We start from the raw sequence: 13,718 nt of genomic DNA on the forward strand, positions 1-13,718 counted from the left end.
GCAATGTTTTTCTGTCAAAATGTTATGATGTCACACAAGGGGATGGTCTTTTCTGCAACAGAATTAATTTGCCATGTTAACACACTGACTTAACACAACAACAAAGTGATACATGAGCGTTTCCCACCAGACAAGCCCTAAAAACTGACACCTTTATTGGAGATGCCTTCTTTCAAATGAAATACAAACTTGAAAACACCCGAGGCACCAATGTGTGTAATTGAAACTACATATAACTTTACATGGGAACACTCTATTGTCCTCACCTGACTTGCAACTGTCCACTAAGTCATCTTCCAGGACAACCACCATAGAACGAGGGATGCTTCCGACAGATAGCCTTTGAATCTAGTAGACAGTAAGAAAAAGTGTATGCATTTATTACAGGCAGGTGCCATCAAACCACCACATGCTATTGCTTTGGTTTACAAACTGGCCAAACCATGCCAGCCTGGTTTCCAACAGAACCATTATTCTGCACACCAAAGACCTTATTTTTCATTCCCTGCAAAGGAGCATCTCCTTAGTTTCTCTCACAGAACTCATACAATGAGCATGCAGCTGCTCTCATTAAGTTAGGGGAATCTTGCCACTGACATCAATGGAAACAGAACTGGACCTTAAATTATCTCTAGGGGCCGTATTCTGGGAGGTGCTGAACAACTTCAACGTCTTGCTGGATAAAGCTTTACAAAAATAAGAACAGGAGTACCTGTGGCACCTTAGAGACTAACAAATTTATTTGAGCATAAGCTTTCATGGGCTACAGCCCACTTCATCAGATGCATAGAATGGAACATGTAGTAAGAAGATATATATATAGGTGGCAGTTTTGCAACAGAAAAGCTTCAAAAACAGACTCCAACAAGAAACTGCTGAACCAGAATTAATTTGCAAACTAGATACCATTAATTTGGGCTTGAATAGAGACTGGGGTGGCTGGTCATTACACAACTTGAATCTATTTCCCCATGTTAAGTATCCTCACACCTTCTTGTTAACTGTCTGAAATGGGCCATCTTGATTATCACTACAAAAGTTTTTTTTCTCCTGCTGGTAATAGCTCATCTTAATTAATTAGCCTCTTAGAGTTGTGTGGCAAATTTCACCTTTTCATGTTCTCTGTACGTATATATATCTTCTTATTATATGTTCCATTCTTTGCATCTGATGAAGTGGGCTGTAGCACATGAAAGCTTATGCTCTAATAAATTTGTTAGTCTCTAAGGTGCCACAAGTACTCCTGTACTTTTTGCGGATATAGACTAACACGGCTGTTACTCTGAAACCTACAAAAATAAGGTAATTGTAAAAAAATGAACTTTTTTTTACATTAATTGAGAATTAGTTTAGGATGATTTCAATAAACCAAGTTTACTGTAGGCACTGATGCCTGCTTAAAAATTAAACAGTTCCTCTTAACTGTATATATTGGAAGATGCCACTTCACTAAAGGTATTTAATCAAGATTTGACAGGGACGGAAAGAAGTTTACACTTAAATCCCAAAGACTAAACCAACAGCAGGTGAAAAGCAAATCAAACACAACCAGGAGAATACATATTGACAAGTACATCAGTAATTGTTGTATTTTTTTCCTCCAAGGCAAAATCTACGCAATCTTGTCACAGGCGATTTCCATATAAAACACTTCTTTTCTAGTTACTCACAAAGCCCTGCTGTAATTGTTAAATTGTACTCTGCGGACAGAATAGTAATCTGAAGTACCTACTTCTTTTGTAGCAAATGCTCATCCATATTACAATTTTAGGTTAATTCATTCTCCAGGGCCTAGAAATTGTTTCTGCATTTTTGTCTATTACTTTATTTCTACAGGCAACTTGCATCTCTGTGGGTACTGGTGGCAGAAACATTTGTTACTGGCAGCACTAAACAGGACAGATCATATATACAGAGTCAATTTAATCCCGATGTAACTCCATTAATATCAATAGGTTCATACTACTGATGAAACTGTCTCACAATGCAGATATCTGCGACACAGTAAAAGAAAAAATTAAAGTTCTAATAAAAACTAAAAATCTGGAATAAGCATAAAGAGAATATGCAACATAGGGAACATGCTATCAGAAATATTTTAACTTCTGCAGTCATTGGTTATCCTTAATTTGTTAAAATATTTTTCATTTCTCACTCTACACAGTTCTATTTTTGTATATACGATGTATACGTACACACATCTCAGAGCTCTCTTAAACTGGACATCAAATCATCCCAATTAAGAGAAGAGGCCACTTAAAAGACGTCTGAATAAGTTACTGTACTCAACAAAAATACAATAATAGAAATATTAACTAAAATTTCTCTTTTTTTCAAATTTTGTAGAACTTAGAATTTTTCACCTATTTTTCACTTGGTTAAGCATCTCTTAACCACTTGGCACTGACCAAGTATGTCCCCATTATACTGAGTTTTTGTTATAACTTCCCCAGTTATGCAACAATCATAGGCACTCCCTCTGGGCTGACTATCATACAAATGACTGCATGTTGCCTTGGGCAGCAAAATGTTCAGTGACCATTTTTGTAACTGGCTGCAGACTGGCAGTGGTAGAGATCTGCAGATTTGCTCTTGCAGCAGCAGCACCCATAGAGATGGCGTTTGCCATAACTGGGCTAAATTGGTTCCATGGGAGCCATCTCAAGTATCGTGACCACATATAAAACAAATGTACAGTTGGTTTAGAGTTTATCTACACAGGAAGATTAATCCAGTATAGGATAGTGTAGGAATTTAAAGTAGATTAACTATTTCTGATTAACTCCATGTGAATTAAGCTAATTTGGAATAAGGCACTCTCATTCAGAATAAGAGGGTACGCATACTGAGTTAATCAAGAAGAGTTAATCGGGTTTAACAATTCTGAAATAACTCCTTGTGTAGCAAAGCCCTTAGATAGACAACATATATTTTGTATTGTATTATGCAGCAACATATTGTGGAAGGCGAAAGGCATAATGGGGCACTACAGAAGTCATGGTTATCCACTGCAGCTAAAGATGCCTCCAGCTGTAACAGTCTTTGTGCCACTGAGCCAAGCTTCAGCAGTCAAGAGAATGGGACTGTCCCAGTGCAACGACTCTCCCATTTTAATCAACTTCACACACATGTCATTCATGCACATCTCTCTTCAAAAGTCCTGTGGTGATGGGGGAGTGGCAAAGCGACAGGTGAAGATGATTACTGGTAGTCGTAGCCACAAGCCTGCATGCAGGTGGCTTGGGACATTGGTCGCCCATCCCTGACCCAAGGGCAGCAGGGGAGCTCGGCAACACCCCTGGTGACAGAGCAGTCCTTTTCAGGATTGCACTGCTCTCCCTTTCTAAGTGAAGTGACTAGAAATGGTGCCTCAAACACTGCCTGCCCAAATTAAATCCAGCCATCTTACCGTGGCTGGTGGATCATCCCCAATGCAGTCGAAAGCCAAAGATAACCAAAAAAGCACTACAGATAGTCCTGATGTTCCAAGCAGCAATAATAGACAAAGACGATACCTCTCAATTTGAAAGAACAGTTCTCCTTTCCAAAGAGATAGCCCAGTATGACATTGACATTGCAGCACACAGTGAAACTAGATTGGCAGGCGAGGGCATTATCACAGAACCGGCTGGGAGTTACATCTTCTTTTGGAAGGGAAAATAACCAGACAAAGACAGAATCCATGGAGTGGGAATTGCCATTAAGACCAAACTATTGCAATGTCTCAAAGACCTTCAAATAGGCATTAACCAAAGACTCATGAAACTCCAGTTACCACTAAATAAGTCATGATTTGCTACCATCATCAGTGCATATGCAACCACCTTAACACGCTCTGATGATGCTAAGGAACGGTTCTATTCTGATCTCGACTCTCTCATCAATACCACAAAGTAACAAACTAATCATCCCAGGAGATTTTAATGCAAGAGTAGCTAAAGATAACAACAACTATCAAGGTGTCATTGGGAAAAACGGCACTGGAAAAATTAACGAAAATGGTCTCCTACTCCTAAGCAAGCGTACAGAGCATAGCCTGACAATTACAAATACCATATTCAGACAGGAAGACAAATATAAAACTACATGGATCCATCCCAGATCCAAACAATGGCATCTAATAGATTCCATCATTGTCCGACAATGTGACATAAGGGGTGTTAGGATATTGTTAAACTAAATTATACATCCTATCAAGACAAACTACAAAGTGCACTAGAAACCAACCTTGGTGATAACCTTGTCTCATAGGAGGAATTTAGAGAGACAACAGAAAGCCTGCAACTGACGTCCCTGGATGGAAGAAAAGGGCTCACCAGGACTGGCTTGATTAAAATGATGAGGAAATCACAGTACTCTTGAAAGAAAAAAATGAGGCTTTCCAAATCTGGCAAAATGATATTCAGTCCTCCTCAAAGAGAGAGAGATCTAAACACCTGCAAAACAAGGCACAAAGACAACTACGCTTGATACAAGATAAATGTTGGGAGAAGGTAGCAGAAGACACTCAAATATATGCAGAAACAAATGAAACAAAGAAGTTCTTTGATTCCTTGAAGCTAGTTTATGGACGTTCAAAGGTGGGCACAAGTTGTCTCATGATGGCTGATGGCAGGACAGTCATCAAAGACAAACCTGGCATGGAACAGAGATGGGCTGAACATTTCAACCAGTTACTGAACACACCATCCTCAGCTGAAACAAATGCTATTAATCTAATACTTCAAAAGCCTATTCAGCATCACCTTGATTTACCACCCTCACTTGAAAAAATAGAAAAGACAATCAGTTTGATGAGCTCAAGAAAGTCCTCGGGGCAGAGATGGAATACCAGCAGAAATATATAAATCTGCGGGTCCAAAACTGGTAACAACGCTCCAGAAGATCCTTACCGATATCTGGGACAGTGAAGAAATGCCACAAGACTTCAAAGATGCCACAATTATTCCTTTATTTAAAAATAAAGGCAGCAAAGTGGTCTGTGATAACTACCGTGGGATAACTCCCCTATCTGTCGCTGGAAAAATCTTTGCTCATGTCCTCCTGAACCGACTGATTTCATCTGTCTCAGAAGCCAATCTACCTGAGACTCAGTGCAGATTCAAACCTGGTCGTAGCACCATAGATGTGATTTTCAGTATTAGGCAAATACAAGAAAAATGTATCGAACAAAACATGAATCTCGTCAGTGCTTTCATTGATCTGAAAAAAGCATTTGTTACAGTCAATAGAGAAGGATTATGGATGATCCTCAGCAAACTTGGTTGCCCACCAAACTGGTAAAGATCACTCATTTATTTCATGAGGCGATACAAGGTCAGGTACTTTTTAAGGGAGATCTTACTGACTCCTTTCCCATTTCATATGGAGTCAAACAAGGTCCTTGCCCCTGTACTGTTCAACCTCTTCTTCCCTCGAGTTCTCAACCATGCTACAGATGGGCTCAACAGAGGCATATACATCAGATACAGACACAATGGTTCAGTCTTCAATCTTACAAGGCTTAAAGCAAAACCAAAAGTAACAGAACTACTAATAAGAGAAGCACTCTTTGCAGATGATTGTGCCCTTCTAGCGCACACAGAGGGAGATCTCCAATGTATCGTAGATTGCTTTGCTGAAGCATCAAAATTGTTTGGCCTCACAATCAGCCTGAAGAAAACTGGTGTTGCACCAATCATCTTCACCGCTCTGTGCCATATCCCCTAGCATATCCATTAGTGGAATCCAACTAAAGCAAGTTGGCAGTTTTACCTATCTCGGCAGCAACATCTCCAGTGATTGATCTCTTGACAAAGATCACGAACAGGATACAGAAAACTTCTCAGTCCTTAGGAAAGTTACGAAACAAAGTCCTGAAATCCCACAACATAACGCTCTCAACAAAAATAAAACTTTATATTTCTTTTGTGCTCACATCTCTCCTCTACGGCTGTGAGACCTGGACACCATACAAATGGCATATCAAACCGCTGGAGGCTTTCCATATGCGATCTCTGCGCACCATTATGGGGATCCGTTGGCAGGACAAAATTACCAACCTGGAGGTTCTCCAAGAGTCAAATGCCGTAAGCATCGAGGCCATGCTGATAAAAGCCCAACTACGCTGGGTTAGACACATCATTAGGATGCCTGAATATCGACTCCCCGAAAAAGTTTGCTACGGAGAATCAGTACAAGGACACTGGAATCAAGGCTGCCCCAGAAAGCGCTACAAGGACAGCACCAAGAACAGCACACGCTCTGGTGCAATAAAACCAGATTATCTGGAGAAGGCTGCATTAAATAGATCAGCCTGGCAACACACAGCAATCAGAGCTTTTCAAGTCTTTGAAGAGGACAGAAATAACTGATTGTTAGCTGCAAGGGAAAAGCGCCATATTACTGCTATAGCTACCCAGACACTCACCAATGACTTTGTCTGCCCGATCTGCTCACGAGCTTGCACGTCACGCTTTGGACTTCAGAGTCACTCCAGAATCCACAACGAGAGAGCATGAAAACATCACCGTCGAACCGATGGACTACACACACTTAGTACTTAATTTATGAACACCCTAATTTAATCCATGCATTGGCTGTAAGTATTTCTTATGATGCATAAAAATGACTTCAAATAACAGTCATATAGCAAATGGAATAAACTTGCATGGGTGTTTTCTGTGGATATTCATTTTTCTAGCTCTTTAGCTTGAACTTTTGGAATTACAGGATAAAGGTGTCTGGTAGCTTTCCTCTCACCCGGGCAATTGTTCTAAATAACAGTAAAGGGTTTATACAGCTTTTCCACTTACAGTAGAATGTTAACAAATCTTTTACTAGTTACAAGGGAACAATTCATCACCGGCATAAGCAGGTCTAGCTCTATTAGGGTTGCACTTGCTTACACTAGCAACAAAGTCCATAGTACTTTTACTAGCATAATTTATTTTTCCACATGATTCATTTATTTTATTCCTCCTCTTCCCTCTATTTTTTTGTTTACCTGTTCCTGAATTTTGATTTCTTGATAGTCTCTGCAGCTGGTGGGAACAGAGGACGTTCCTGAGAGACAAGTGAATTTATATGAATTGCAACCTTCTCCATTAGGGCAAGTTGATGGACGGAAGAAAGCATAGTACTGCTCAAAATCTGCTTTGACCACAAAAACGTGCTTGCACTTGTTACACATGTAATCCCGTTCAAACTCCAGGACTTTCACTAGACTGGTACGAATAACAGTTCCAGTAATGGACAAAAAGTGACCCACATCTCTGGTTTTAGGGATACGTTCTCTGGTTAGCTCAGGGCAAACAGGCAAACCTGTTAAATAAAAATACAGACATTATTAAGACCACAAGTCTAAGTTTATAAACATGAAATGTATCTCCACTAGCAGTGTATGGTACAAAGATGTTTTCTCAACTGGAAAAGGAGAGAAAGACAGATATGAATAGCATCCATGGACATTTCATTAATCTGACATACTAGTCACAAATATCAAAACACAGAAGAGAATTAACACGGAGAGAAAATATAACAGCATTACAATCCAATTCTGACCAAAAGCTAAGCAGTAATTTATTGTGACTGATTTGAGGGTTTTTTCTTTCTCCTTTTCATGGATTTTTCTCAAATGAATCTATTAACTGAAATTATTTGATGACTTTTTAGTGAGTTTCATTTACTCTATGACTTTCATTTATCACCTTCTATGACTTCCTATTTGAAATATCAAATTTGCTGCTTATCCGTGATCAGCCATATAAATCATATGGTATTGTTTTCCTGGTTAAACCAGCATAACTCATAATCTGGTGTGAATCCTCAAGATAAGCAAATTTAAAATTTACATCCTGAGCATCTGACCTTAAAATTCTCTTTCCTCTAGGATCAATACTAGTAAAACTCACTTTCAGGAAAGCTGACAGAAAACAAATACAAAGGAGTTATGAACACACCTGAAGCATGTTCACTTATAAATTCAAATGAATAGTCATAGTACATTTTTTGCAGTATTTGCCCTGCTCTAGTTCTACCCTAAGAGCCAGCGCTGAGCCCTCCATTCAATTGGCCATAAGGCATTCAGAACCATGCAGGACAAAATCCTTAGCTAGGAAGATTAATGTACCTCAACAGCCTACAACTCCTTTACAAAAATAAATGCACTTTATAATACTTGATATGTGATAACACTAATAGCTGCCTCCCAGGAAGTTACTATTTTCTTTAATATTACACAGTAAAGTGAGTAATTACTGTGTAACTGTGACAGACTTTCCCCTCCCCGCTTCTTTGGAACACTGGAGAGCAATGTATTTCCTTATAATTTTGTCTTTGGCATAATTTTTTCCAGTAACGGGCATGAATTCTAAGACCTTCATAAAGCATAGCACATCTGTCACCAGGGAGAAAGCTGTAGCACTTCAGCTGGCTACTGTACATCTTTGTGGCATGACTGTCTGAGTGAGCATCAGCGGGGCAGAGAGAGAGAGACTAGATTTGGAAGGAAATTAATGTATTTTGAGCAATACAGAGACTTTCATTTTACTTTGTTTCCCAAACTCTTTGCCTGAGGTATACATGTGTCCTTGAGTAGGTTTTAGTACGTTAGTAATAGCATTATAGGTTCAACTTTACATATATGCTTTGCTACTGAGCACATACTGGTGTTTAGGCTAATGGTAATTAAGCAAAAACTCCCTCATCCATGAACAGATTTGCAGTGAAAGGAAATCTTATGCATTCATATTTGCAAAATGCAAAACTTCAGATAGACAAGTTTATCTTTTAATTCCCCCTAAAGCAGAGGGGATCTGTGCGGCTGAGTGCAGCTTCTCTCATCCCACCTGACCAAAACCAGTGCATATGCCAAGGTGCTCTCACCCCCTCCTCCACCCAAGGGAGAAAGAGGCTTTCACCCGGTTTTGGATTCCTAGACATCCTTCTTCTATTCAAGAACATTTATTTCTTTGGTTAAATGAGAAACTATATTCTCCACTGTGGTCAGGGCTGTAACCCCTGCCCCTTCCATAGCGGGAGGAAGGCAGTGCCCTACTGACCCACTTTGGAAGAATGAAGAGAAACCCCACAAATCAAAACGTTTCTAGTCCCTTTTGCCCATTTAATGGAAGATAGCATCCTTAGGAAATTAGGCTGAAAGAATCTTTAATCCATGTAGCCCATCATTTTTATTCCTAGAGCAATAATCAGCCTTCTGTAGGTATGGTCTATCCAAAAATTATTTGACTCCTATAGCATCCACTACTTCTTTGGTAGCGTAATCTGTAATCCCGTAGCACAACGAGTAAAAAAAGATGGTCATTATAAAGAAAGGAGGTGTGCAAATGCAATCAGAAAATTGGTTTAGAAAAAGGAAGCTACATCACATTTCATGACTTTGAACTGGTAAGAAAGAGGCCATGTATCCCTTTTATATCACAAAATTAATAGTTGTATAAAGTTTGCATAAATTGTAAAATGGGTGGCAAATTGTTTTATTTTTTGCTAGGATTATGAAAGACAGAATCACAATTCAGATTACATTCCTGAATGCAAGTGTGTATAATGATGATAACTTTTTGAAACAAGGTTTAGTGGGGTGAAACACCAGATACTGTATATTGTATAACTGATTCTTCTAACTTGACACTACTGAAAGATTAAGTAAACATATACCATCAAAATCCAGGGACATAGGTTTATATAACAACATATTAATTAATAAACTTTAACTCTGTCTGATACTACTAACAGCTGATAAATGCTTCAGCAATTTTTTATTAAGAAATAAACCAACATTCAAAATCTTATATTAAGAAATTGATGGATTTCAGTACAGTATATATTTATATCAGAGTGATATCTTCTTGGAAACTATCATAAGCACCTCAGGCCTGATATCACTCTGTGTAATGGGAAACTGAAACCCTTAGCTCAAAGGCCAGGAGTTCTCGAGGCAGAACACTAATATTTCAGTAACTTTTGCAATCACACTTGGCCAACATAGAAAACCACTAACTCCTGGCTTCTAGGAGTAACCAACTTCAAGTAATCATGCATGACATTGCTTTCAATATCAACACCTTGACAACAAATTTAGTGTCAATAGAAAGGACAGTACATTGTGACAAAAAGGATGAAATGTTCTTTTATTACTGATAATTTCTTCCAACGGTGTATTCTGCTTTTAAAGTGAGCAGTTTAGATAAGATCCCATCTGCACTACAAAAATCAATAGTGTCAGACGAGTTACAATGCAGATAAACTATTCCCAAATTGATTAAAATATAACTCTGTCTTGTAGCCCCAACCATCTTTTAACCATGTACCTGAATTGTACTAAAGCACCTGCAATAGCCATGCTGCTGAAGGGCTAGAGAGGAATGAAGTAGTAGTATCAACTAACCACTCTCTGCTGTACACCCTGCTACTTTCATAAAGGGTTGAGGTGCAAACAATGCTTCCCCACACCAATGAAAGAATGCATCTGAAACTAGGTGCATACTCATGGAATTTCCTGACTCCTACACAGGCTTTTCTTGGTTAACATAATGGGCCCAGAGCCACTGCAGTTCTATCAGCAGGCATCTGTCTTCCTCAGCTCTCTGGATCTTCATAAGTGCCTGATCCTGAACCTAAATTTTAACACTACCGTGGAAGCACAGGACCACCTCGGGATAGAGAAGTGCTAGGCCACCCTGGACGTTCTCAGAGAGATTGTCAACCATTACTCCCTGGTTAGACTACCACCCGGACAACTCCACCACCTTCACTTACGTATGGGTGGAGGACATTCAATTGTGCCACTGCCAGTTGGACTGCATTTACATTTCTTGATTTCACATCTTGCTGGGCCCATACCTCCAGCATCAGGCTGGACCCATTCTTGGACCACCATCTGGTGGACATAATGGCGTCGCTAACACCTGAGCAGCTGGAGCCAGCCTACTGGCATTGCAATTAATAGTCTGTTGGAGAATGTGGACTTTGCAGCATCCTTCCAGGAGTTCTGGCTGGCTTGGAGGAGCCAGAGGCATGCCTTTCCCTCAGCACAGAAATGCTGGGATGTGGGGAAGGTATGTGACCAGCTCTTCTGCCATGACTACACCCGAGGGGCCAGCAAGCGGTGGGATGTGGCATTAGAACAGTTGGAGCAGGAGGTTTTGGAACTGAAGAGGCACCTGGCCTCTTGCCCCAGGAATCCATCCCTCTGCAAAGTGTGGCAGGAAAAATGTGATGAGCTCAGGGCCCTGGGTGCCTCTGTTTGATCCCGCATCAAGTATCTTCAGGAAATGGATTGCGACTCCTGCTTCTTCTATACCCTGGAGAAAAAGAGGGGAGCCAAAAAGCATTCCATGAGCCTCCTGGTGGACGATGGCACACCTCTCACAGAGTCTCATAGGGTCGATTGAGATGCGGGAAAGGGCCAAGGCCTTTTATGTCAGCCTTTTCTCCCTGCATCCAATAGATGCTGATGCCTCTGGGATGAACTCTTTACAGTCAGTGCAGGGGACCAGGTTTGGTTAGAGTAACCTCTCACTCTGGTCGAGTTCTTGGAGGCCCTCTGTCTGATCCCCATCAACAAATCTCCAGGGACTGACGGGCTGACTCTGGAGTTCTACCACACATTCTGGGAAGTGATCAGCCCAGACCTTGCAACTATCTGGGCTGAGTCCTTGGGGAGTGGGGTTCTCTCCCTATAGTGTAGGCAGGGCCATGGTCACCCTGTTGCCTAAATAGAGGGACCTCCACGACCTCAGGAATTGGCTCCCAGTTTCGCTCCCCAACACAGACAACAAAGTCATAGTGAAAGCCATCTCACTGCAGTTGGGGTCTATGCTAGCAGGAACGAACCACCCTGACCAGACCTAGACCATCCCTGGCTGGATTATTTTTGACAAACTATCTAGTCTGGGACCTACTCCAGCTAGCACTCAGGGATGGTCTGTCACTCACCCTCCTGTTCCTGGACCAGAGAAGGCATTTGACAGGATGGATCACAGATATCTCACAGGTACTCTGCTGGCGTTTGGCTTCAGACCCCACTTCATGGGGTTTCTACAGGTGCTGTAGGCCTCTGTGGAGTGTCTGGTCAAGCTCAACTGGGGCTTCACTGAACCTGTCACCTTTCGTTGCGGTGTGAATCAGGGCTGCTCACTGTCTGAGCAGGTCTATACCATCACTATTGAGCCCTTCCTCTGCCTCCTATGCAACAGGATGACGGGGTTGATGCTTTGGGAGACAGACTTATGGGTGGGCCTTTTGGTGTATGCTGACAATGTGCTCCTTGTGACCCAAGACCTGAGAGACCTGCTGTGGATGGAGGCTTGTCAAACCATCTGTTCAGCAGCCTCCTCTGCCTTAGACAACTGGGTTAAGAGCTCTGGTCTGATGGTTGAGGACAGGTGACAGGCAGTCTCCCTTTCACCCATGCACCATGTCGTCCGGTGGGGTGTGGATCTACTGCTCTATTTGGGCATGCACCTTTCTCCCCCGAGATCTCTCTGAGCTGCAAGTCTTATACCAGGACCTCCTCAGGACCTGGCAGCTAGTGTCAGCAACCAGGTCCATAGTGGCCACTGAGGTGGAGGACCTGCTCACAGACCCCCTGCTACATAACCCCCATATAAATGTGCAGGGGATGGAGTCTTGATTGGTGTCAGAGGACAGTCCTGGCTGGTGACACCAGAACCAGAGACCTTCTGGACTATCTGAAGGACTGGGTGGACTTTGCGGTGCGTGGCCAGCACGTGGGGCTGCCCACCCTGTGTGTCTGCTGTCATTTGTTGCAGTAGGCGAGGACAGCCTTGCCTCTTGCTTCTCTCACTTTCCTCAAGAAGGTCCTGCGGGATGGTGCTCCCCGCCCATTCTTTGCTCCTGGCCCTCCACAACTCAGCATCGGGACTGCAAGCTTCCCCGGTCACCCCCAACAGGCCGCCTGAGTTGCCTGAATGACATTTAGCCAGTTTGCCTCCAAGACATGCCAGAAAACATCTGTACACACTCGTTCTTCAAACCATCCACTTCCTCACCCTTGTGTCTCACCTTCTCACCAAATGGTGAGACCTGTTACTGCCTGCAGAGGGAGAGGAACTCTGGTGGGCCAGTCTGTACTTCACTCTGGTTCTATGACCCACTGGGGATATTAGTTGCAAGCTCCTCCATGGAGCCATGAGCATGGGCATGTACCTGGCACAGTTCACAGACTCCCTAAATATCTGTCCCTTCTGCGGCGAGAGAACACATAGTGCACCAGGTTGCATCCTCCTCTCCTACTGAGGTTCTGGTTGCACTTTTCCCTGCACCTCCCTGATGTTTGCATACCCCATCTGTGGTCCCACAATGTTGCGGGACCTTCTTGTCAACTTCATCCTGGCACTGGCCAAGATGGCCATCCATCATACCAGGAGGACAATACTAGACAGGAGGGTGCTCTGCAACTGTAGGGTATATTACTAGTCCCTTGTCTGCTCATGCCTCTGGGCACAGCTCCTCTGGGCAGCATCCATTGACTCCTCAGACACCTTTGAGGAGCAGTAGCGGAGAGTGCTGTTCCAGGTTCTCTGTTTGGTGCCCCCTCTGAAACCCTGATTTTCAACCTTTATCCTCACTCCTGTTCTGTTTTCTCCTTTGTTGTTCCCAGCAATAAATTTCAGCCAGGACTTATTGGTTCCCCACTTTCAATTGAAGGGGCAGGCCTTTAATTATGGGTCAGCCTAGACTCGCCTGTCCCAGTA

At 42.2% G+C, this 13,718-nt stretch overlaps 1 protein-coding gene across 3 annotated transcripts in view; it reads right to left on the minus strand.

The window, feature by feature from the left end:
• MCM9 (minichromosome maintenance 9 homologous recombination repair factor) overlaps positions 1 to 13,718 on the minus strand; it is a 74,445-nt gene that overhangs the window by 55,166 nt on the left and 5,561 nt on the right. For all 3 annotated transcript variants that reach the window (XM_084622126.1, XM_084622127.1, XM_084622128.1), the window contains exons 3-4: positions 6,986 to 7,302; positions 267 to 348 (exon numbers count right to left, since the gene is read on the minus strand). In XM_084622126.1, coding sequence (XP_084478252.1) covers positions 267 to 348; positions 6,986 to 7,302 — 399 coding nt within the window. The remainder of the gene's footprint in view (positions 1 to 266; positions 349 to 6,985; positions 7,303 to 13,718) is intronic.

This window comes from Lepidochelys olivacea (genome assembly GCF_965140295.1).
Source record: "Lepidochelys olivacea isolate rLepOli2 genome assembly, chromosome: 3".
Lineage (NCBI taxonomy): Eukaryota > Metazoa > Chordata > Testudines > Cheloniidae > Lepidochelys > Lepidochelys olivacea.